Consider the following 26,450-nt stretch of genomic DNA (forward strand, 5'->3'; position numbering starts at 1 on the left):
TACTTCCACTTCTATTTAGCACTTACTATCCTGTATCAAACCTCTAAACCCTGACTAGGCTGAGGTTTCCTCAGGCATCTATCTTAACAAGTTCTACGTAGAGACAGGTCCCTTAGAGGTAGGAATGAGAGCTGGGTGTCCTAGTCTCCCTTAATTTGCCCAGGGCGGGTCCGTCCCCTCTCCTGGCTCAGTGTCCTTGTAAACTAAGAGGTTTTTGTGAAGTAATGTCTGTAAGGGCATCAATCTCAGTGCACACAGCAGGGTGTTAATAAGTGCACCTGGAAGACTCATTGGCTTTAACAAGGTGAACAACAGCAAGGGAACTAACCATGGGAAAGATGTGGAGGCTGTTTTAGGGAAAAAAAAATAAATTTGTATGGCTTTGAAAAAGGCCAGTCTAGACTCCATAGAGGCCTCAGTCAGTGTGTGTTAGGACACCTTTTACACGGAAAAGCATCAGAGTTGTTCTACTTTAGTCACTGTGGGGCCAACCAAGAGTCACTGAGAAGTTCTAAATTCCAGAAACAGGAATGAGAGTCAAGACTTAAGCCAGGGGAAGCAGTGGTGGCCTGGGAGGTTCCCAGTAAAGATGCTAAAAAAAAGAATGTGGGGGAAGAAAATAATTTAACATTTTTACTGAGTTCATAGGTACCTTCATTGGAAGACTGGATTCAGTTTTGGATCTCATACTTAAGAAAATGTAGAGATTGGACAACATGGTGGAGGAGTAGGTGGACGTGGAGTACATCTCTCTCCACGGATACATCAGGAACACACCTTCAGACACAGAAGTGCATGCAGAACACCAGCTGAGAGTGGACAGGAGTACCTGACCAACAGAAAAGAATATATAGAACCACGCAAAACTTGGTAGAATGAAGGACTAGGTGGAAAAACAGGAGTGTTAGTAGGACTGGACCTGCCCTTGGCAGGTGGGGGAACTGAAGCAGGGTTCTGATCCCCCCATCAGGGCAATTGTCTGAGTCAGAGGAGAAATCAGTGAAATAGCTGATCTGTGGCAGCCTAAATGGAATGAGAATCAGACAGTCCCTGCCGCAGCCATATATACCCCGGACAGGAACGCTGGTCTCCTGGAAGAGGTAGCATCTGGGAGCTGGAGTTTAGGGATTATGGAGCAAGCCCAGGGTGAGGGCTGCTGTTGACTGCAGAGAGATGGATCAGGGCAGATGTGAGGGAGAAGACTGTGATGGGAAATGCCTGTGGAGAAAAGCTAAGCAGCCATGGAAGCAAGGGGATACTGCTGAGTCACACGTAGCGGGTGGAGCCATCACCATAGCCTCTCTCTCCACACTCCAGCATTGGCAGCTGAACAGTAGAGAGGCTGGCCCATCAATCACCTCATGCACTGAACTACAGAGTAGGGCCCCAGGCAGGGGAGCGCCTCTATGTGCTTGATCCTCCAAACAACAGAGAAGGAACCCAGGCAAGGAAACCCTCTAAGTGTCTAAATGGGGGGAGCTATGGAGAAAGACTGGCCAAAGAGGCCTTCCGGTCGCCAGCTACAAGAGACTTGAAAAAAGACTGATAGGGCCATAACTCCTGAGGCAGAAGCAGTCCATGTCCCTGCACATTTGGCGCTGCCAGGGTCCCTGCAAGCCAAGCAGCTGCACCACCTTCATGCTGAACTCTCACTGGGGGCAGAGCTGCCACAGGCAAAAAAATGTCTTGTGTCAATGCACAAGGGTTGCTTGCATTATTCCCAACACTTTGTGACCCTGTAGACTATGGCCTGCCAGGATTCTCTGTCAGGGGGGTTTTCCAGGAAGGAATACTGGAATGTACTGGACAATACTGGTGGCCATACCCTTCTAGAGCACTGTATTTCCTGCTGCCTAGCCATCAACTCCCCTGAATATCTGGTGTTGCCAGAACCCCTGCGACCCAAGCAGCTGTACCACCTCCACATGTGGCCCTCACAGGGGCAAACCCAAGTCCTCCAGGGCAGCCTCAGGAATAAACTCCAGTGGACAACCCACATGCAGAGGTAGAAATAAAACTACAGTTGAAACCCAGGGGCAGTTTGGCTAAGGAAGAAGACTCAGAACTTTCCCACCAGCTGTACAAGCTGCAGATTAAATCCACACGGTCAACTAGGCAGACTGCATCTATGGAATATATAAAAGGACATTGAGAGCTCCCACAAAAGAAAATACACTAGTTCTGATAGCTGTAGACATTGGAGGCAAGAAGTAAGACCAGATTAGAATCTGAGCAGCCCCCCACAGCAGGTCCAGAGATCAGCACAATGTTGGAGAGCATCCTAGGGAGGTGAGGTGGACTGTGACTCTCAGGGAGAGAAAGGACTCTGATAGCAGTGACTCAAGAAAAACATTTATTATTTTTATGGTTTGACTTGTTCTGTCAATTCTTTTGGATTTTTTTTTCCTTTTTTTGCACCCCCCTCTGTTGTAGTTGTTGATTTTATTGGCACTATGAAATCTAATTAAGCTTTTGAACTTTTTTTTTCCCCCCCAATGAATCACCTCTGCCTCTGTGTTGGGCTTTTGCAGTTCTGTGGAGTTTTCTTTTCTTTTTTTAAATTTTCTCTTTTTAAAATTTTTAAAATCTGTTGTTATTATTTTCTAGATTTATTCCTTTGTTTGCTTTTCCTACTGTTCTTTTCCACTTGCAGTTAATCTTTAATGCATATAAATGCATAAAAATCTTCTTTATCTACCTCTATTTAACTTTGTGTATCTATTTTTTCTTTCTTTTCTTTCCTCTTAACATATTTGTTAGTTCTATTTTCACTGCTATATTCCCCAATTGGCACCTTGCTTTATTTTTGTTTTCCAGTTTGTGCTTTAGTTAGTTTTGTTCTTAACTGGTAGATACAATTCTTGGTTTCCTTTGTTCACCAGGGCAATGTATTGTACTTTATTTTTGTTGAACTTTTTTTTTATTTTTCCATGGGTGTGTATATATATGTTTATTATGTTCAGTCGTAATTTTTATTGTTGTTATAAACCTCAGCCTCTACACTGGGCTTTTGCAGTTCTGTGGAGTTTTCCTTTTTCTTCCCCACCCCCGCCCCCCGCCTTTTTTCTTTCTTCTAGGAAGAAGAAATGTATTATATTTTTCTATATTATTCCTTTGTTTACCTTTCCTACTGTACTTTTTCCCTTGTAGTTAATCTTTAATTTATATAAATCTTCTTCACCTACCTCTATTTAACTTTGCATATCTATAATTTCCTTCCTTTCCTCTCAACGTATGTATTAGTTCTATTTCCATCGCTTTATTCCCTACTTGGCACCTTGCTTTCATTTTGTTTTCCTGTTTGTGCTTTAGTTAGTTTTGTTCTTAACTAGTAAATATAATTTTTTATTTCTTTTGTTTGCTGGATCAATCTATTGTACTTTATTTTTGTTGGACTGTTTAGACTTTGCTTATAGATGTATGTGTATATGTGTATATTCCATTATATTAATTATTATTTGCCTGGTTTTGTAATTGCCATTTGTCTGAGGTTCATCTTTGGCTTCTTGTTTTGGGCTATTTGTTTTAATCTCACTTAATGCCACAACAAACCATTTGTGGAATCTTCATTCCTGACCAGGGATCAAGCCCTGAGCCTTTAGAGTGGGAGCTCTAACTCCAAGACCCTAGATGACCAGAGAACTAACCCTAGGAAGTATCAAATAGTGAGAACTCACACAAAGGAAAACACTTGAATACAAAACCCAGCATCAACAACCACCAGTAGCATCCTGTGCAGGACGCCTCACCTAAACAACAAACAAATTCAAAATACAAACTCAATCAACCAGCAAACAGGATTACCACCTCACACAGCCTTACCAATCAGAGGAAAATCAAACAAACAAACAAAAAAAACTCAGAACAAATCTCACCCTAAAGGAAGCTTACACAAACACTGGAACAACCTTCAGAGGGCAGAAACCAAAAGGATGAAAGAATTCAACCTTGAAGCCTGGGAAAATGAGATCTCAGACAAAGTTAAAAAAATAATAATATTGAAAAGGCAGAGAAATACTACACAAATGAAGGAACAAAATAGAAAAACAGAAGTCAAAACAAATGAAGAGGATATAGGAAAACTGTCTGAAAAAGAGTTTAGAATAATGATAGTAAAGATGATCAAAACCCTTGAAAACAATGGAGAAAATGCAAGAATCAGTTAACAAATGCCTAGAAGAATTAAAAAATAAACATACAGAGATAAACAACAAAATTACTGAAATTGAAAATACTCTGGAAGGAATCAACAGCAGAATATCTGAAGCAGAAGAACGAATCCATGAGCTGAAAGATAAAATGGTATAAATAACTTCTGAAGAGCAGAATAAAATAAAAAGAAAAAAGAACTGAGGATAGTCTCAGAGACCTCTGGGATAATACCAAACACACCAACATCCAAATTACAGGGGTCCAAGAAGAAGATGAGAAAAAGAAAGGTATGAGAAAATTTTTGAAGAGATTATAGTTGAAAATTTCCCCAACATGTAAGAGGAAATAGATGATCAAGTCCAAGAGGCACAAAGGGTTTCCCATACAGGATAAACCCAAGGAGAAACATGCCAAGACACATACTAATCAAGGTAGAAAAGACTAAACATAAAGAAAGAATATTAAAAGTAGCAAGGGAGAAACAACAAGTAACATACAAGGGAAACCCCATACACTTAAAGAGCTGATCTTTCAACAGAAACGCTGCAGGCCAGAAGGGAATGGCAGGATATATTTAAAGTACTGAAAGGGAAAAATCTACAACCAATATTACTGTGTCTGGCAAGAATCTCATTCAAAACTGATAGAGAAATAAAAAGCTTTTCAGACAAACAAAAGTTAAGAGAATTCAGTACCACCAAACCAGGTTTACAACAAATGTTAAATGGACTTATACAATCAAGAAATACAAGAGGAAAAAAAAGATCTACAAAATCAACCACAAACAATACAGAAAATGGCAATAGGAACATATATATCAACAATTACTTTAAATGTCGGAGAAGGCAAAGGCAGCCCACTCCAGTATTCTTGCCTAGAGAATCCTGTGGACAGAGGAGCCTGGTGGGCTGCTGTCCATGGGGTCGCACAGAGTTGGACACGACTGAAGCGACTCAGCATGCCTCCATGCATTGGAGAAGAAAATGGCAACCCACTCCAGTATGTTTGCCTAGAGAATCCCAGTGACAGAGGAGTCTGGTGGGCTACCGTCTATGGGGTCGCACAGAGTTGGACAGGACTGAAGTGACTTAGCAGCAGCAGCAGCACTTTAAATGTAAATGGATTTAATGTTCCAACCAAAAGACACAGACTGGCTGAATGGATAAAAAACAAGACCCATATACATGCTGTCTACAAGAACTCACTTCAGACCTCAAGACACATATACACTGAAAGTGAGAGGATGGAAAAATATATTTCATGCAAATGGAAAGCTAAAGAAAGCTGGAGTAGCAATCCTTATATCAGACAAAATAGACCTTAAAATAAAGAATAATACAAGAGTTAAGGAAGGACAATTCCTTCCTTAATGATCAAGGGATCAATCCAAGAGGAAGATAATAACAATTGTAAATATCTATGCACTCAACATAGAAGCACCTCAATACATAAGACAAACACTAACAGACAAAAAAGGAGAAATTGACAGTAACACAACAATAGTAGGATACTTTAACACCCCACTCACACCAATGGACAGATCATCAACACATAAAATTAAGAAGGAAACACAAGTCTTAAATGATACATTAGATGATCTCACTGGTATCTTCAGGACACTCCATCCAAATAGAGAAGAACGTACCTTGTTCTCAAGGGCACATGGAACATTCTCCAGGATAGACCACATCTTGGGCCACAAATCAAACCTCAGTAAATTTAAGAAAATTGAAAGTGTATCAAGCATCTTCTCTGACCACAATGCCATGAGACTAGATATCAATTAAAAGAAAAAAAAAAAAAACTGTGAGAAACATAAACACATGGAGATTAAACAACACATTTCTAATTAACCAACAGGGTACTAAAGAAATCAAAAGGGAAATCAAAAAAATTCTGGAAACAAATGACAATGAAAACATGACAACTTAAAACCTGTGGGATGCAGCAAAAGCAGTTCTAAGAGGGAAGTTTATAGCAATATAATCCTGTTTCAAGAAACAAGAAAAACATCGAATAGACAATCTAAGTTTACACCTAAAACAACTGGAAACAGAAGAAGAACAACAGAAAAAAAAAAAAAAAAACACCAAAATAAGTAGAAGGAAAGAAATAAAGATCTGAGCAGAAATGAAAGAAAAAGAAATGAAAGAAATAATAGTAAAGATTAATAAAACTAAAAGCTGGTTCTTGAGAAGATAAACAGAATTGACAAACCTTTAGCCAGACTCATCAAGAAAAAAGAGAGAAGAATCAAATCAACAAAATTTGAAATGAAAATGAGAGGTTATAACAGACGATGCACAAATACAAATGATTATAAGAGACGATTATGAACAACTATATGCCAATAAAATGGATAACCTGGAAGAAATGGACAGATTCTTAGAAAAGTTCAATCTTCCAAAACTGAACCAGGAAGAAATAGAAATAAGCAACCTAATTACAAGTGCTGAAAGTGAAGCTGTAATAAAAAATCTCCCCAAAAAAGAAAATCCCAGGACCAGGTGGCTTCACAGAATTCTATGAAACATTTAGAGAAGAGCTAATGCCTATACTTCTAAAACATTTTCAAAAAATTGCAGAGGAAAGAACACTTCCAAACTCATTCTATGAGGCTGCCATCACCCTGATACCAAAACAAGACAAAGACAACACAAAACAAGAAAATCACAAGCCAATATCATTGGTGAACATAGATGCAAAAATCCTCAACAAAATTTTAGCAAACAGAATTCAGCAACACATCAAAAAGCTCATACACCATGATCAAATTGGGTTCATTCCAGGGATGCAATGATTCGTCAATATATGCAAATCAATCAATGTGATACACCATATTAACAAACTGAAAGATAAAAACTATATGATGCAGAAAAAGCCTTTGACAAAATTCAGCACCCATTTATGATTAAAACTCTTCAAGAAATGGGCATAGAGGGAACTTACCTCAACATAGTAAAGGCCGTATAGGATACGCCTACAGCAAACATTATTCTCAATGGTGAAAAACTGAAAGCATTCCCTCTAAGATCAGGAACAAGACAAGGGTGGCCACTTTCACCACTATTATTCAACATAGTTATGGAAGTCCTAGGTATAGCAAACAGAGAAGAAAAAGAAATAAAAGGAATCCAGATCAGAAAAGAAGTAGTCAAGCTCTCACTATTTACAGATGACATAATACTGTAATTGAAAACCCTAAAGATAGTATCAGAAAATTACTAGAGCTAACCAGTGAATTCAGCAAGTTTCAGGATACAAAGGCAATACACAGAAATCTCTTGCATTTCAATATAGTAACAATGAAAAATCAGAAAGAGAAATTAAGGAATCAATTCCATTCACCATTGCAACAAAAAGAATTAAATATCTAAGAAAACTTACCTAGGAGACAAAAGAACTGGACACAGAAAATTATAACACTAATGAAAGAAATCAAAGATGACATAAACATATGGAGAGAGATTTCATGTTTCTGGGTAGGAAGAATCAATACTGTGAAAATGACTATAATACCAAATGGAATCTACAGATTCAATGTGATCCCTAGCAAATTACCAATGACATTTTTCACAGAACTAGAACAAAACATTTCATATGGAAACACAAAAGACCCTGAATAGCCAAAGCAGTCTTGAGAAAGAAGAATGGAGCTGGGGGAATCCACCTTCCTGACTTCAGCTTATACTACAAAGCTACAGTCATCAAGACAGTATGGTACTGGAACAAGAACAGAAATATAGACCAATGAAACAAGATAGAAAGCCCAGAAATAAACCCATGCACCTAAGGGTACCTTATTTTTGACAAAGAAGGCAATAATATACAATGGGGCAGAGACAGCCTCTTCAATAAATGGCTGGGAAAATTGGACAGCTAAATGTAAAAGAAAGAACACTTCCTAACACCATACACAAAGATAAACTCAAAATGGATTAAAGACCTAAATGTAAGACCAGAAAGTTTAAAACTCTTAGAGGAAAACATAAGCAGAACACTCAATGACATAAGTAAAAGCAAGATCCCCTATGATCCACCTCCTAGAGTAATGGAAATAAAAACAAAAGTAAACAAGTGGGACCTGATTAAACTAAAAGCTTTTGCACAGCAAAGGAAACTATAAGCAATGTGAAAAGACAACCCTCAGAATAAGATAAAATAATAGCAAATGAAACAACTGACAAAGGATTATTTCCAAAATATACAAAAAGCTCATACAACTCAATACCAGAAAAACAAACAACCCAATAAATAAGTGGGGAAAAGATCTAAACAGACAGTTCTCCAAAGACACAGATGGCTAACAAACACATGAAAAGATGCTCAACATTGCTCATTATTAGAGAAATACAAATCAAAACCACATTGAGATATCACCTAATACCAGTCAGAATGGCCATCATCAAAAAGTGTGCAAACAATAAATGCTGGAGAGAATGTGGAGAAAAGGGAATGCTCTTATAGTGTTGGTAGGAATGTAAATTGATACAGCCACTATGGAAGATGGTATGGAGAGTCCTTTAAAAAAACTAGGAATAAAACTACCATATGACCGAGCAATCCCACTCTTAGGCATACACCCTGAGGAAACCAAAATGTAAAAAGACACACGTATCTCATTGTTCATTGCAGCACTATTTACAGTAGCTAGAACATGGAAGCAACCTATATGTCCATTGACAGATGAATAGACAAAGAATTCATGGTGCATATACACAGTGGAATATTACTCAGCCATAAAAAGGAACACATTTGAGTCAGTTCTAATGAGGTAGATGAACCTAGAACCCATTATACAGAGTGAAGTAAGTCAGAAAGGGAAAGATAAATGTTGTATTCTAGCTCATATATACAGGATCTAGAAAAAATGGTACTGAAGAATTTATTTACAGGGCAGCAAGGGAGAAACAGACATAGAGAATAGACTTATGGACATGGGGAGAGGAGAGGAGAGGGTGAGATCTATGGAAACTTACATTACCATATGTAAAATAGCCAACGGGAATTTGCTGTATGGCTCAAAAAACTCAAACAGGGGCTCTGTATCAACCGAGAGGGGTGTGATGGGGAGGGAGATGGGAGGGAGGTTGTAAAGGGAGGGGATGTATGTATACCTATGACTGATTCATGTTGAGGTTTGACAGAAACAACAAAATTCTGTAAAGCAATTATCCTTCAATAAAAAAAATAAATTAATTTTAAAAAGAATTAAGCCAGATTATAGTTGACCCTACATTGTAGGATTAAGTACTGATTCTAGTAAGCATCCATGAAATAAGTGAAATGATTGAAATGATACTCAGATGTGGAATAAATGTTCTCAAATTCTAGACTTTATTAATTCTAGGTTTAATAATGAATTTATTTTCAAAGTGATAGAATAACAAGTATAAACTAACAAGGTCTTTCAACAGAAGCCCTGTGTCAGACCTGAAAACTTTGTTTCTAATGTGTATTAAACAAATGATGAAGGAAAAGGACTGGCAGCCAAGCAGCAGGATATGGAGGCTCACTCTCTGATTTAAAAACATGTTTTTTAAAACATCATGTTTTTTATTCCTAAAGTCTGGATCCATCCACAGTGTCTGGATCCATCAACTGCAAGTAGCAGGGGGACCTTTGCCATATATCCCTCACTCCCTAAAGCACAGACTCCACTGGCCTCCACACACTATAAGTACCTTCTGTATTTTCCTATCTGGACTTCAACATGATGCAAAATTTCTCTATGATGGATCTTCTGTGGAGGGAAGGGAGGGGAGGGAGGAACACCAGGGCAAAGTGAGCTGAGTCTCCTGAAGCACAAAGGCTTCCCTGAGCTCTCTTCCCTGATCTCTACAGGGTTCTTAGAAAACAGAAATGATAGAAAACAGGAGCAAACTCACTGTTGGAACAAGTGCCTGCTGACTCCTGCATCCACTGTGCTGAGCGGATCATCCAGGAGGTAGATGTCTGCATTCTGATACACGGCTCTAGAAAATGTAGAGAGACGTCAGAAGACACTTCACATGCCCATCTCTAAAAGCATAAGATGTAGTAGAATATATTTTAAATATTTTTCCTATTCCCCTTTCCAATCTCCATATAGGATTTACAGCTTTTGAAGGAAGGAGATCTAAATGGGTCCCATCTCTGAATTATGATGGTGTCCAGCAACTTCATGTTCCTTATACAAGCCCAGGGAAAGGGCCAAGACCCTATTTCACATAGTCCCACCCAGGAATGGGGTCTGCGTGCTCATGTCCAATAGGAGCCAAGGAGGAGGAGGGGCAGGATGGCAACTGAAACCCCATTTACCTGGCGAGGCTGACCCGGGCTTTCTGTCCTTCACTCAGCAGGATTCCTCTGTCTCCTATCTCAGTTAGATCTCCTTCCCTCAAAAGCTGTAAATCCTATATGGAGATAGGAAAGAGGAATAAGAAAAAGATTTAAAATATATTCTACTACCATCTTATTCTTTTAGTATTAATTCTTCATACAAGTAATTGATCAACGTGAATGCATGTCAGCTGCTAAGTCGTGTTTGACTCTTCCTGGCCCCATGGACTATGGCCCGTCAGGCTCCTCTGTCCATGGGATTCTCCAGGCAAGAATACTGGAGTGGGATCGGATCCATGTTTACTGCACCGGCAGGTGGATTCTTTACCACTGAGCTACCAGGGAGGCTACAACAGTGGGTATATGCCAGAGTAACTGTAACCTTGAACACACACACACACACACACACACACCCCTCAGTGTTTTCGATTTGTTTTCATTCTTTAGCTTTTCATACCATCTATGCATTTGGCTGTTTGAACAGATATTTATTGGGGATCAATGAATTCAGTTGTGAAGAAACAAAGCTCCTAGAGTTTCTCTCCATGGTGGGAGAGGGATGATATGGAAAACAACCTGAGTGCCAGTACTGAGGATGAGAATGAAAGGAAGCTGCTCAGGGGGATGGAGAGCGAAGGAGGGAAGTGAGTCCACACTGTTGGGGGAGGGCTCTGCTCAGAGCCATGTGAGCAGATCTGGGGGAGGGGGAGGTGCTCAGGCAGACCTGGAGAGGCTGCTCCTCACAGAGGGAGGGGCGAGTGCAGGGCCACGGGGGAGATGCCCAAGGGGTTCAGAACAAAGAGGCAAGAGAAGGAAGTAAGAATGAGAGGGATGTGGGCCAAGATAGAGCAGGAGTAGCCTGTGTCACTCCAGTGAGAGGGGGAAGGGGAAGACTGATGTGGTCTGAGGTTTTTAAGGAATCACTCCTGTGCTTTGCAGACAACAGTAAGTGGGGAAGGGTTAGGGTGGGTACAAATGAGAAGGCTAATGGAAAAATCTAGGTGACAGATGACCATGGTCAGGATCACAGTGGAACAGCAGGAATGGAGAGACGGGGTCACACTCCAGACACATTTGGAAGGTGGAGTCTGTAAGACCTGCAGGCAGGATGGGTGTGGCTATAAGAGAAGAGGAGACTGTGGTGTTTGGGGTGAGGAAGGGGAAGGACAGGGTCTCCATTTACTGAGTTGGGGGAGATGCTGGATACAGGATTAGGAGACTTTGCTTGCAGGCAAGCTGAGATGACCTCTCGGTGATGTCATGGTGCAGCTGGACATGCAGGTGTGAAGGTCTGTGCTAGAGACACAGGTGTGAGAGCTGGTAGCCCAGGCTGGTGAAGGCATAGGACTTGTCTTATCAGGGAATGAATGTGTCTTCAACTGGACAGTTTGCTAATGTCGGCCTCAGCTTCCCACTTTCAGAGAAGGGATAACACCTGACCCGAGTCCTCACAATGATACTTAAGGCAAGTGACAGAGTGACAGACAAGGTCTGTACAAGAAATGGGAGCAGAAAGAACAGGCAGGGCAGGAAAACCAAAAGGAAAGAAACGGTGTGCTTGAGGGACACACAGCAGATCAGTTGGACTAAGTAGATGCTTGTTCATGGATGAGGAAAAACTCAAAGATAAGAAGGAAATGAAGTTGTAACTTGAGGATCTGGGAATCAATCAAAAGTAGTTATATATGAATATTATTTAAGAAGTAAATGGACAAATCAGCCTATTTTCCCCAGAGCATCATGGGGGAAAAAAGAATAAATCACAAGAACATTCCCAAAATAACAAGATAAAAATCAGGCTTAAGTTACACAGTATTATATTAGAAGTCTTGCACTGCCTATAGTTATCACTTGGCACATTTTGACATAGACGAACGGTTTGTTTGAAGTTTTTATCACTAAACCCCTCAGGCATCAACCTAGGAAGAACAGCAGTACATTTCTGCAGATGAAGCCTTCAGTTCTTCAGTTCCTTTCTGCAGATGAAGCCCTCACAATTTATCGTTATTTCACCTTCTTTCTTTCTTGAGCTCAGGGATTAATACTATCTCTTGCTTTTAGTTTTCATTTTTAAAAAAGAATGAGCTGTGTTCTCAGCCTCACACACACACACAGAATTTCTTGGCCTCGCTTTCACTTTTGACAGTCCTTGTAAACTGTTCCACCTAGTTTTTAAGCTTTGATTTTCTCTTGTTCAAATGGTTTTCTTCTTAAAATAGCACCATAGCAATCTTAACCACATTCTAGAAAAGGCACTTATGGCCTCTCTTTCCAGGACATAAGAAACTATCCCTGAGTCTGGTAGTAATACTTCGAGTGTGTTGTTGACCCTGCAAATTATTTATGAACAAGCCACCATGAGGAAAAACATTTTTGAGGATTTGAAGTAAAACAAATCAAGCTGATTCATCAGTCACCATTTTCTGATTAAAGAGGAAAAGCTTGAGTTGAGAACATATTACAGTTCCTTCCACTGACAGGAAGGTGTTCTTATTCATGTTTGTTATTCTAAGTTCATTTCAGTTCAGTCCCTCAGTCATGTTCTACTGTTTACAACGCCATGGACTGCAGTACATCAGGCCTCCCTGTCCATCACTAACTCCTGGAGTTTACTCAAACTCATGTCAATTGAGTCAGTGATGCCATCCAACCATCTCATCCTCTGTCATTCCCTTCTAAGTTATTTTTATTATTATTTTATCCTAAGTTAAATATAACCAATTCTCACTGAACAGCAGACACAAACACTAGAGGCAAACTAGAAAATGGCAATCCTGGCTTGATGCCATCTGTCCAGAAGCACATCAAGGGCCCTTCAGCAATGGTGGAGACTTACAGTAGTAGCACCACAGAGCAGACTGATGAAGTGGTTGATGTGGGCATGACATGAGGCCCTGGGACAGGAGGGCTGGACTCGAGTCAAGCAGTGGGAAGGACACACCTTCCTTCATAGCTTTTCTTCCATTTGGAATTTCCCCTTCTCTCACAGCCTGTCAATATCCTGCCCATCTTCTAGGCTCAGCCCACACATACTCTCCATGAAACCATCCTGGAGTCACTCTCTTCCTGCTGGGTTCCTAAGGCCCAGTTTACATCTCTCATTTCTCTTGAAGGACCATCTTATTCTGCTCCATCATTTGTACACATGCACACAGCTTCTCTCAGCTCCTGAGAGTAAGATCTGTGCACCAAGCTCTGTGCTGGACCCTGACGATGATTATCTCTAATCCCCACAACAAGCTGCATAGGAAGTACTGGTCCCATTTCACAGATGAGGTAATTGAGACTAAGTGAGGTCACATCACTGGTCTGAGGACGGTAAGCTGTTAAACAGAAGAGCAGGAATCCTAACCAGCTCATGTCAGTTCATAGCCTTCTGCTCTTTCACATCATGCTGCCCAGGTGGTGACTGAAGAGTATATTTGAAATTAAGGCAACACTAAACTAACTCAAGCCTCAAAGTCCTCTATACCTAGACACAGAAGGATCAACACACTTACCATCCTAAGATTGTCAAGGCAATCTGAAAAGAAAATGTCCAAGTAAGTGATCTATGTGGGAAAATATTAAACTAGAATTTATCAGTTTGATATCTTTAAATACATGTTTACTAAATATTTTCAACAGCCTCCCAGTGGTTAAAGATAACATGTAGACAAATGTTACATACTACATTGCTTATATTATGGTAACAGAATATTGTTATTGCTGATTTATATAATGTACTGTGTGTAGAGCACCTATAAAAATATCAAATCAAACAATAGAAGTTAAATACTCAGATACTTTCTTTCTTACATGTCACATTTTATGTTTGCAATTTTACCAAAAACTGGCTTAGCTTATAATTAAGAATTTATTTTAAAAATCATTCTAATACTTATAGAGTGCTTGTTATTTTCCTAGAAGTCAGGTGCTTTAAAATCACAACCACATTTCATCCTCAAAACAACCTCATGAGGTTGATATTTTTATTATCTCCATTTTACAGATGAAGAAACAGGCTTGTAAGGATCAATTAGCCAAACCACACACCTGATTCCCCCTTATGGCAGAAAGTGAAGAGGAACTAAAAAGCCTCTTGATGAAAGTGAAAGAGGAGAGTGAAAAAGTTGGCTTAAAGCTCAAGGTTCAGAAACCGAAGATCATGGCATCCGGTCCCATCACTTCATGGCAAATAGATGGGGAAACAGTGGAAACAGTGTCAGACTTTATTTTTTGGGCTCCAAAATCACTGCAGATGGTGACTGCAGCAATGAAATAAAAAGACGCTTACTCCTTGGAAGGAAAGTTATGACCAACCTAGATAGCATATCAAAAAGCAGACACATTACTTTGCCAACAAAGGTCCGTCTAGTCAAGGCTATGGTTTTTCCTGTGGTCATGTATGGATGTGAGAGTTGGACTGTGAAGAAAGCTAAGCACTGAAGAATTTATGCTTTTCAACAATGGTGTTGGAGAAGACTCTTGAGAGTCCCTTGGACTGCAAGGAGATTCTAGCAGTCCATCCTAAAGGAGATCAGTCCTGGGTGTTCATTAGAAGGACTGATGTTGAAGCTGAAACTCCAATAATTTGGCCACCTCATGTGAAGAGTTGACTCATTGGAAAAGACTCTGATGCTGGGAGGGATTGGGGGCAGGAGGAGATGGGGATGACAGAGGATGAGATGGTTGGATGACATCACTGACTCAATGGACATGAGTTTGAGTAAACTCCGGGAGTTGGTGATGGACAGAGAGGCCTGGCGTGCTGCAATTCATGGGGTCGCAAAGAGTCGGACACCACTGAGCGACTGAACTGAACTAAACACACCTGATCAACAGAGAGACTGGGACTCAATTCCTGAACCTTCTGACTCCTAGACCTTGGAGTTGATGTCATCAGCCTGAATCAACGTTGCCAATGTGATTACTTCATGTCTCCCTATTTTGTTACAGAAACATTTTCAGCTCAATGAACTTAAAGGATTACTTTAATTAGACCTGGTATAATACATCTAGTTGTTATTAACAGATGTAATATAAAAAATGTTTGTTTTTTGTTTTATCCTCCAGGATTTGGAGAAGGTGGGAATAGAAGAAGAGTAAGGAGAAATTTTTACTATATTTGTATGGATGAATGGGTGGATGGACGGATCAAGTCAGGGCCAGGGATCTGCTCTCTGTTACTTTTCTACCCTGACCCTCCCTTCCTGCCTAGGAGGAAATGTGTGCGTGGGGCCCTGACTCCATGTCCCAACTACACAGAGAACAGGAGAGCAGTCCATGTTTATAAATGTCACATTTACAGAGTCATTTCCTAGGCAGGTTGATAAGAAGTTTAGGCATACCCAAGGAGAGAGGGGTCTGGAATTCTCAAGGAGAAAGAAAGGACAAACTTTTTTTCCACTACAGTCCTTAGGATTATATAACAATAATGTATCCTGCTTGAGGACAGTCTCTGGAAAAAACCTTCTGGCTAATCCTGTTATCTTAAGGTGTAAATTATGGGAGTAGGTCTAGTAAGGTCTTTACAACCTCCAGACATTCTTTTGATTCACTGCAATAACTAACTAGAGAGTATATAACTCCATGGCTAACACTAGCAAGGGGGTACTCTTTCTGCCCCCTTCTGATGCCTATGTCAGAAGCTTTCTCTATCTCCTTTATACTTTAATAAAACTTTATTACACAAAGTTCTGAGCAATCAAGCCTCGTCTCTGGCCCCGGACGGAAATCTTCTCCTCCAGAGGCCAAGAATCCCAGCGTCTTTTCTTGTGTCAGCAACAACCTTTCAACATCATGTACAGAAGAATTGCTGCACAGTCCAGTCCAGCAGGGCCCCTTCCCACCAAAGTCTGTGCTGCACAGACGCCTCAGGCTGGGTGAAGCCCCAGACACTGATGAGGTATCTCATCTCTTCAGAACTCAGTTTTACTGACTATAAAATGAAGAAGGGAATATCAAAACACTCTTAAAGAATGAATAACTCAAAAACCTTTGTATGTGTGTGCATGCACGTTTGTGAAAGAGAAAATTGATTTTCACATGAACTATAAATAAATGGGAGCTACTCAACAGTGAGCTACTCACTGTACTCAACAGTGAGAACATTTTTTCTCACTGTTCTACATTTTCTGTCCCTTCTTTATTTATATGGTATCTATACCATTTAATAAATATTCAGCTCATTCCTGCTAATTTGACTAAATTTCTGAAAATGTATGATCACCCATGAACAAGAACTTAGAATAAAGAAATAAGCCCATTAAACAAGCAATTCTGTTTGTCCATATCATTATAAAATGTTGCTTACCTGATTCAGGGTTCCCCAGGCGGTTCTAGTGGTAAAGAACCCACCTGCCAATGCAGGAGATATAAGAGACCCAGGTTCATCCCTGGGTTGGGATGATCCCCTGGAGGAGAGCAAGGCAACCCACTCCAGTATTCTTGCCTGCAAAATCCCATGGACAGAGGAGCTTGGTGGGCTATAGTCCATAGGGCTGCAGAGTTGGACACGACTGAAGTGACTTAGCACACACACAAGCACCTGATAAAACCTATAATGTTCAAGCCATTGTTTGAAGAGAATTACAATTTTCACAGAAAGCAGGTTTGAAGCCTTTAACACCACACCTTTGAAAATCTGTCCCTGTCTTTACTTCACAGTACAAAAGAACAGTCAGATGTCCAGACTGCACTGAACAGACCCCAGGGGGAGACCTTTAACGCTATTATTCACTGACATTTACAACCTGAGAAAGTAACATAGTATTTAACATTATTTAAACTTTTCCTTTCTTTTTGCCAAATTGCAATCTCCTATTAGTTTAGTTCTCATCATTTATTCATTAGTCTTATTTAAATCCCAACCTACAGTTTAAACCTTTCATCTCACCATTTTCTGTGCAGCTCAATGCCATTGCTGAAAATAATCTCTCCTTCAGTGAAATGACACAGTATTAAAAAGAAATTTTAAACCATTCCACTTTCCTTAAATAATAAATTACGAGTAAAAGATGAAGTGGAGAGAGAAACTCACAGACTGAAGGCATCGGTCAGGTGCAGGAGGCAGACTTTATGTGGATTCCAACAATGGTGAAGGAGATTTTTCAGTGAGATGATCAACAACATGCAAACACAGACTAGCAGGTGGATAATACTCAGGAACTTCAGGTATTTTTCAGGTGAAATAAAGTAGTTATTTTTTTTTCCCAAAGCTTTCCTGTCTTTTAGAGAAAACTAATGAAATGTTTACAGATAAACTAATTTGAGGTCTAGGATCTGCTTCACAATACTCTGGGATGAGGGTGGGGCTGGCAGGGGTAGGGATGCAGCAAGACTGGCCACCTGCTATTCTGGCTGAAGTTGGAAGTGGGTATATGAAGGTTCATTATACCATGCTTCCTCTTTTTGTAAATTTTTGTAACTTTCCATTTAAAGAAGTTGAAAGTGAATGAAATGTCACAGAAACAACTCCCCACCCCACCAGACCCTCTACCCCTGCTCCAGAAAAGATATTCTGTGAATGTCATTATCCCATAAGGATTAAAATGGCAACATATGTAAATATGCCTGCATATTTACCCAAAAGACCAGCTTAAATATTAAGCAACATTAAAAAATCCATTTTTAAAAAAGAACTTTTAACAAACCTATAGTTTAAACTACTATCATCATTTGAAATGCAAGTATATGCAACTCAGAAGCCATTGCTCACCTCTTCCAAAGCACAAGCCTTTATTACTTCTTCATATCGTTCTTTTTCATATTTCTTCCCAAATAAAATGTTACTCCTCACAGTTCCTGAGAACACCCAGGGCTGCTGAGAAACATACGCGATCCTCCCGTGCACGCTGACCTTCCCCTGAATCAGGGGCAGCTCCCCCAGCACAGCGCTTAACAATGATGACTGAAACAGAGGACAACACACACGCGTGAACAGGCAGCACTCAGGATGGAACACACCACTGAGCACAGCTGACCACACCCTGGTGCTTGACACAGGATAGAACCCTTTCCTTCAGAACAGGATAAAGTATAGCCCTCACAGTTGAGATAAAAAAAATAAAATAAAAATGAAGATAACACTAATGAAATTTAGGTTTTGAAATGAAAACAACAGCTGATAAAGAATATATTAATAGCATAAACTATCTACTCTGCCTAAGTATCCCCCAAATGAAATTCTACTCGTCAAAAAATAATTAAGAATGTTAACATCCTTCTCTAGCAGAGCAGCCTAGCAGGATATATATTTCTTGCATCTGATGTTTAGTGCAGTTGCTCCTGCATCTGGGTATCCTTTACTTGACAAACAAGTATTTTATTCTTAAAAAACTTTGTTTGAAGAATATATCCAGAGATGATTAATTGAAAGAACTCTGAAGTGAGTTGTGTCTGCAGAGCACAAGTCCATTATAGAGGAAATCAGCACCCTTTCGTGTACATATCCCACATTTTTAAAAATAATTTTATTTATTTATTTATTTTTAGTTATTTTATCTTTTTCATTTATTTTTTACAATGTGGTGTTGGTTTCTGCCATACCGCAATTCTAATTTTATTTACTTTTGCTTGCACCGGGATGTCATTGGAGTGCACTCATCATTGCAGTGCAAGGGGGTTTTCTTGTTGAGGAGCACAGGCTCTAGTGGGCAGGCCTGTGCAGTTGTGGCCCATGGGCTCAGTAGTTGCAGTTCCCAGGCTCTAGAGCAGAGGCCCAACAGCTGTGGTGCACGGGCTTAGTTGTTCCACAGCTGGGAAGTGGGAACTTCCCAGACCAGGGATCAAACCTGTGTCTCCTGCGTTGGCAGGCAGAATCTCTTATCACTGAGCCACCAGGGGACCCCACATCCCACGTTAGATTTCTGTATTTTGTTGTTTCAGATGAAGTGTCTTTGCATATTTCCTTCCAATCTTCAACATCACTCAGATGTGTGTGTGTATCCACACCATCAGAGCTCTCACCACACTGGGCTGAAATAATATGTCTGTGTATCTGTCTTGCCCCAGAACCTGGTTGCCTCTGAAAGGCAGAGAGTCAGGGACTTGCTCACATCTGTACCTGTATCTCCAGCATGCGGCTGCACATTCACTACATGTGTACTGAGAGGATCATGTCAAGTCACAGGAGGAAATGCTCAAAGCTTCCGGTAAGTGTCTTTATGACCTCCAGATTTCCTGGAAGGGCCACTAAGATAAAAAGAAGTCCCCATTGTCTCTATCCATCCTGAACAGCTGTCACATAAATAATCTCCTTCACTGAGATGTTCAAATTCCCCACAAGAAGCTCCCAACTGTGCCATGTGAAGCACCAAAAAGGAAAACACAGTGCTCATTTATCCAGATTTTATTTGAACAAAAAACTTCCTTATAAAATGAATGTTCCATGTAACACACCTAGAGAAATACTTTTCTAGATATACTCAATTCAAAATGTGTCACACATAGCTCTTGGCTCAACTCTGAGAATATAACAGGAGTTGCAGCATTGCATCAAGCTGACAAAAGACATCATTAACTTACCTTTCCTGCTCCCACAGGTCCGACCACAGCTAACAGTTCACCAGGTCTGACAGTAAAGGAAAGACCTTGTAGGGTTGGGGTCACTGATGCCTACAAATTAAAGTTTATAAAAATGTACCTATTTCAATAAAGTAACACAAATTGTTTTACAAAGTGGAAAAGAAAACAATAGTGAACATAATTGATATGCAAAATAAAACCCACATTTTTCTCTTTCCTATTCTAAGATACTGTGTCTTAGAGACCTCTGATCAAATCTTATTTCTTTAGGGATTTGAGGAAGCTTTAACTGACTTTATGAAGGTTCTTTTTTTTTTTTTTTTAACTAGACTCCCATTTGGATACATAAATGTTCCAAGCACTGCACAATTGCACTACTTTCACACGCTAGCAAAGTAATGCTCAAAATCCTTCAAGCTAGGCTTCAGCAGTATGTGAACTGAAAACTTCCAGATGTACAAGCTAGATTTAGAAAAGGCAGAGGAACCAGAGATCAAATTGCCAACATCTGTTGGATCATAGAAAAAAAAAAAAAAGATAATTACATAACAACATCTACTTCTGCTTCATTGACTACACTAAAGCCTTTGACTGTGTGGATCACAACAAGCTGTAGAAAACTCTCAAGGAGATGGGAATACCAGACCACATTACCTGTCACCTGAGAAACCTGTATGCCGGACAAGCAGCAACAGTTAGAAACCAATGTGGAATAACAGACTGGTTCAAAATCGGGAAAGATGAACGTCAAGGCTATATTGTCACCCTACTAACTTAAGTTATATGCAGATTAAGTGATGCAAAATTCCAGGCTAGATGAATCGCAACTGGAATCTAGAATTCTAACAGAACTATCAACAATCTCAGATATGCTGATGATACCACTCTAATAGCAGAAAGTGAAGAGGAACTAAAGAGTTTATTGATAATGATTAAAGAGGAGAGTGAAATAGTTGGCATAAAACTCAACATTCGAAAAACTAAGATCATGTTATCTGGTCCCATCACTTAATGGCAAATAGAAATGGCAAAAGTGGAAACACTGGCAGATTTTTTTTTTCCCTTGAGCTCCAAAATCACTTCAGAAGTGACTGCAGCCATAAAATTCAAAGATGCTTGCTCCTTGGAAGAATACCTATGAAAAGTCTATTAAAAAGCAGAGACATTGCTTTGCCAATAAAAGTCCACATAATCAAAGCCATTGATTTTCCAGTAGTCGTGTATGGATGTGAGAGTTGGACCATAAAGAAGGCTGAGTGCCAGAGTACTGATGTTTTCATATTGTGGTGCTGGAAAAGACTCTTGAGAGACCCTCAACTGCAAGGAGATCAAACCAGTTAATCCTAAAGGAAATCAACCCTGAATATACATTGGAAGGACTGAAGCTCCAACACTTTGGCCACCTGATACGAAGAGTGGACTCATTGGAAAAGACCTGATACTGGCAAAGATAGAGGGCAGGAGGAGAATGGGACAACAGAGGATGAGATGGTTAGATGGCATCACTGACTTGATGGACATGAGTTTGAACAAGCTCTGGGAGATGGTGAAGGACATGGAAGCCTGGCATGCTGCAGTCCATGGGGTCACAAAGAGTTGTTCATGACCTAGGGACTGAACAACAACAACAAAACATGGGGAATGAGGACATTAATTATGGCATCATGGGTCAGAGTGATAAAGCCTCAATTTTACATGTGTTACATGCATGTCTTATCCTGACTAAACAGGGACAACAACAACAAAACACGGAGCTGTGCTGTTTGCTGTGTGTACAATCCAACTCGAGGGAGAAGGACAAACTCTCGGCATGTCAGGTGTAAGTTGGATTACTGCACAATCTGTTAAGTTCTAAGGTAAACAGAGTTAAGTGTGTTTGTGTCTTTACATGTACTAAGTGTAAAGAAAATTCTCAATAACTGTAAGTGTTCAGAAAAAAAACCTATGTGTGATTAGTAAAATGTCTAAAAGATTAAAAGTACAAGTCCATGATAAAATGATACAGAATCCACTGGCACTGTGAGCGACCCAGGTTTGATCCCTGGGTTAGGAAGATCCCCTGGAGAAGGGAATGGCAATCCACTGCAGTATTCTTGCCTGGGGAATCCCATGGACAGAGGAGCCTGGCAGGCAATCCATGGGATCACAAAGCATCAGACACGACTGAAATGACTGACACTTGATGCTTCTGGATAAAAAGGTCTGGAAAATATTCTAAATGAAAAGCTTCTCTGGAAATAACTAAACAGATTATGGAACAGTTACTTACCTAACAACAGTTACTTTGAATCATCAAAAACTTAACCCCATATTTTATAGGAATTATAATATTTCCCAAGGGGAAGCTAGATTTTAATACATGAGAAATATGTTTTAAGCTTCTCTTCTTATCTGACACCTAGGGTTCTTATTTTATTACTTTCCACTCGGTTATGAGAACAAAACAATGATACACACAGATAATAACCCACGCCAGCTCCTGTCACAGCCCTAGTCTGTCGGCGAGTTCACACCTGTTCAGGCTTCAGAGTTGGACACTGCTCCATCATGGCCAGAAGGGGGCAGCACTTGACAGCCCAGGGTTTCTGGGGATCTGCCTCTCTGTTATTCGGGTGCAGGGGATAATGATTTAACAGAGATCAACAGCTGAGCCCCCACTCTAGGCCAGACACAGTTCGAAACCCCTACCCCATCATTTGGAGGCTCCCACATATATTTTAAAGCTTCAAGATTGAGACAAAGTCCCACCATCTCATGAATGAAACCTGGGTCCTTGAGACCTTCCCCCCACCTGCCCACCTACCCACCTGGCTTCCTAGGGGAGCAGGTTACAGAGCTCATGTCTATCTTCTACCTCCCAACCCAACAGGAGCTTCAATCAGACTCAGCTTCTCTCCAAAACTCCCAATGTCTCTGCTCCTCCCCCTCCCAAGAGCTGGCTCGCTTGTTCTTGCGCGCTCGCGCTCTCTCTCTCTCTCACTCACTCATGACCTAAACTGACAGCCCCTAATCACTAATGACCCTGGCAAGGGGCACAGTCCTTCCATAGGCAAGGCCAGGACAACAGAACGGGGTGTTCTGTACTACAATGCAATTTGCACAGAAGTCTGAGAACATGTTACAAAGATTTTGGAAGAAAAAAACAGCTGTTTTTTATAATCTTTCATAGTTTACTACAAAAGAAATTTGGTAACAGATCATTCAAAGTATGGAGTCTGCCATTATAATGAAACTTTAATGGTGATTTTCATATAGGTTTCAAGGTTATTATGAAAAATACCAAGCAGGAGGTAAATCTACTGTATTAAAGTAGGAGATGCTATCACAGTCGGTCAGGCACCCTGTGTAAATTTCCATGTGCAAAAGGCATGGGGATGTGATTTTGTATATTTGGAAACATACTACTGATGTTTTGTTGGTGGGTTATACCAGACCACCTGACCTGCCTCTTGAGAAACCTATATTCAGGTCAGGAAACAACAGTTAGAACTGGACATGGAACAACAGACTGGTTCCAAAAACGAAAAGGAGTACATCAAGGCTGTATATTGTCACTCTGCTTATTTAACTTATATGCAGAGTACATCATGAGAAGCACTGGGCTGGAAGAAGCACAAGCTGGAATCAAGATTGCCAGAAGAAATATCAATAACCTCAGATATGCAGATGACACCACCCTTATGGCAGAAAGTGAAGAGGAACTAAAAAGCCTCTTGATAAAAGTGAAAGTGGAGAGTGAAAAAGTTGGCTTAAAGCTCAACATTCAGAAATCTAAGATCATGGCATCTGGTCCCATCACTTCATGGGAAATAGATGGGGAAACAGTGTCAGACTTTATTTTGGGGGGCTCCAAGATCACTGCAGATGGTGATTGCAGCCATGAAATTAAATGATGCTTACTCCTTGGAAGGAAAGTTATGGCCAACCTAGACAGCATATTAAAAAGCAGAGACATTGAACCTGGACTGGTGATTCATTTCTTATATGATATTATACATGTTTTAATGCAATTTTCCCAAATTATGCCCCCCTCCCTCTCCCATGGAGTCCAAAAGACTGTTCTATACATCTGTGTCTCTTTTGCTGTCTGTCAATGCAGGATATAGGAAGCTTGGGGCTGGTGCACTGGGATGACCCAGAGGGATGGTATGGGGAGGGAGGTGGGAGGGGGGTTCAGGATGCGGAACATGTGTACACCAGTAGCGAATGCATGTTGATGTATGGCAAAACCAATACAATATTGTAAAGTAAAAAAGATAAAAATTAAAAATTAAAAAAAATAAAATAAAAAGCAGAGACATTACTTTGTCAACAAAGGTCCGTCTAGTCAAGGCTATGGTTTTTCCAGTGGTCATGTATGGATGTGAGAGTTGGACTGTGAAGAAAGCTGAGCACCAAAGAATTGATGCTTTTAAATGGTGGTGTTGGAGAAGACTCTTGAGAGTCCCTTGGACTGCAAGGAAATCCAACCAGTCCATCCTAAAGGAGATCAGTCCTGGGTGTTCATTGGAAGGACTGATGCTGAAGCTGAAACTCCAATACTTTGGCTACCTCATGTGAAGATTTGACTCACTGGAAAAGACCCTGATTCTGGGAGGGATTGGGGGCAGGAGGAAAAGGGGATGACAGAGGATGAGATGGCTGGATGGCATCACTGACTCGATGGACATGAGTTTGAGTAAACTACAGGAGTTGGTGATGGACAGGGAAGCCTGACGTGCTGTGATACATGGGGTCGCAAAGAGTCGGACACGAGTGAGCAATTGAACTGATGTGTGCTTAGTCACTTAGTAGTGTCCACCTCTTTGTGGCTACATGCAGCATAGCCAGACAGTATCCTCTGTTTCCCAGGGATTTCCCAGGTAACAATACTGGAGTAGGTTGCCATTTATTTCTCCAGAGGATCTTCCTGACCCAGGGATGGAACCTGGGTCTCCTGCATTGCAAGTGGATTCTTTACCTTCTGACCATCAGAGAAGCCTGATGGTGGGGATGGCAGGTGGTGAATCAGAAGCAGATGAACATGACGCAGATGGCACAACAGAGTCACAGGCACGGAAGACAGGATGAGTCTACAGAGTCTGGCACTTGCCCTGTGGTCCCCACTCTGACAGCCCCAGGGCCAGGAGGCTGCTCTGGATATCAACCTTCTGATGGAGGCAGCTCCTCCCCGAGTCCCTCCAGCCCTGAGGTTGGGAACAGCTTCTTACTATCACTAATCCCTGCATTGCCTCACTTACCACCATTTTACCCTTTTGGCTCTTTCATCTCCTATGTAACTAATTCACTGCATGGAACTCCCTCCCCCATGACGTGGGTTCTGTTTTCCTGACTAATCCACACTGATCCATGAGGATGTGCACAGAGGAAAAGGGAACCAGGGGCGACGTTTCTGTCATTGGTTAAAGGGGTGCAAGGAATGAGATATTTTGAGACTTCTTGAGAGCAGTCTCTGCTGTTTTTCCTATTTGTCTGAACTTCATAAATAAAGCAAGTATTGGGAAATTGCCAATTCTCCCTGTCAGCTCACCACATAGTGCAACACTTCAGCTGGGAATCTCTGGTGCTCATGATCCCCACCTGCTGTCTCCTCTTGCCTCCAGCTGCCACCAAAGTAGCCAGAACCATCCAGAAGCTCAGGATGGGGGAGCCCCCACCCTACCCCACAGCCAAGTTCCAATCATGGCCTAATTCAATGTAAAGTAAGAACATCAGGGCAAAAAATGTACACTGATTCCTCAAAGCCTCTGGTCTGTAGCAACTGGTTATGTATTTGTTAATTAACCCATTCAATACTACAGCATTCTGTCTGTCTACTTCATAACCATAAGTAACCCCAAAGGATATTGCCATGTTTAAAAACAGTTAAACCACTGATTCCCAAAATATTAGATCTGGGTTTTCAAGAAAAGATGTATATATGCTCTGTATCTTTTGTTTAAGGTGATCCTATTATATGGAGCAGGGATTTACATTTAATATTATGTAATAAAATATAATGGAAAATAAACTAAAATTTTAAAAAAGAATGTTATGTACTTTCAATTCAACATGTGCTAATGCTCTGAAAGCTCTCTTGAAAATGAGATAGAGAGCAACATGTCAAATGCCTTATGCTAACTTTATACTTAATCTCCATTCATTGCAAATCTTATTCTGATTCTAAGAATTTTTATAACATATTTTCAGTAAATGAGCAATTCACACTTAACAGTATGTGTAAAATACCAAAATTCTCCAATAAATCTATGTCACAGTTGTCTTTTAGCAGTCACGATCCTGCAATGGAGTGTCTCTTACCTTTTCCCAAAATCCTGTTAAATCTTGCACGTCCACTATCATTTCACCATCTGATGGCAGCTGAGGGTAGCACTGTGAAATCTCATCAAGTGATAGAAAGTTCTATAGAAAAAGGAAAGGCATAGACTGTTTACACTGCAAGAACAAAGCACAAACAAAACAACTGCTTC

The 26,450-nt window shown here is 40.5% G+C and overlaps 1 protein-coding gene across 1 annotated transcript in view; it reads right to left on the minus strand.

The window, feature by feature from the left end:
- Window positions 1-26,450, minus strand: part of LOC129624671 (ATP-binding cassette sub-family C member 4-like) — a 169,240-nt gene that overhangs the window by 100,351 nt on the left and 42,439 nt on the right. Inside the window, 5 exon segments of the mRNA XM_055542835.1 lie at window positions 10,041-10,127; window positions 10,453-10,547; window positions 18,173-18,364; window positions 19,981-20,070; window positions 26,281-26,382. Of these exon segments, the coding sequence (XP_055398810.1) occupies window positions 10,041-10,127; window positions 10,453-10,547; window positions 18,173-18,364; window positions 19,981-20,070; window positions 26,281-26,382 (566 nt within the window).

The sequence above is a fragment of the Bubalus kerabau genome, chromosome 12 (assembly GCF_029407905.1).
Source record: "Bubalus kerabau isolate K-KA32 ecotype Philippines breed swamp buffalo chromosome 12, PCC_UOA_SB_1v2, whole genome shotgun sequence".
In the NCBI taxonomy this organism is placed as follows: Eukaryota; Metazoa; Chordata; class Mammalia; order Artiodactyla; family Bovidae; genus Bubalus; species Bubalus kerabau.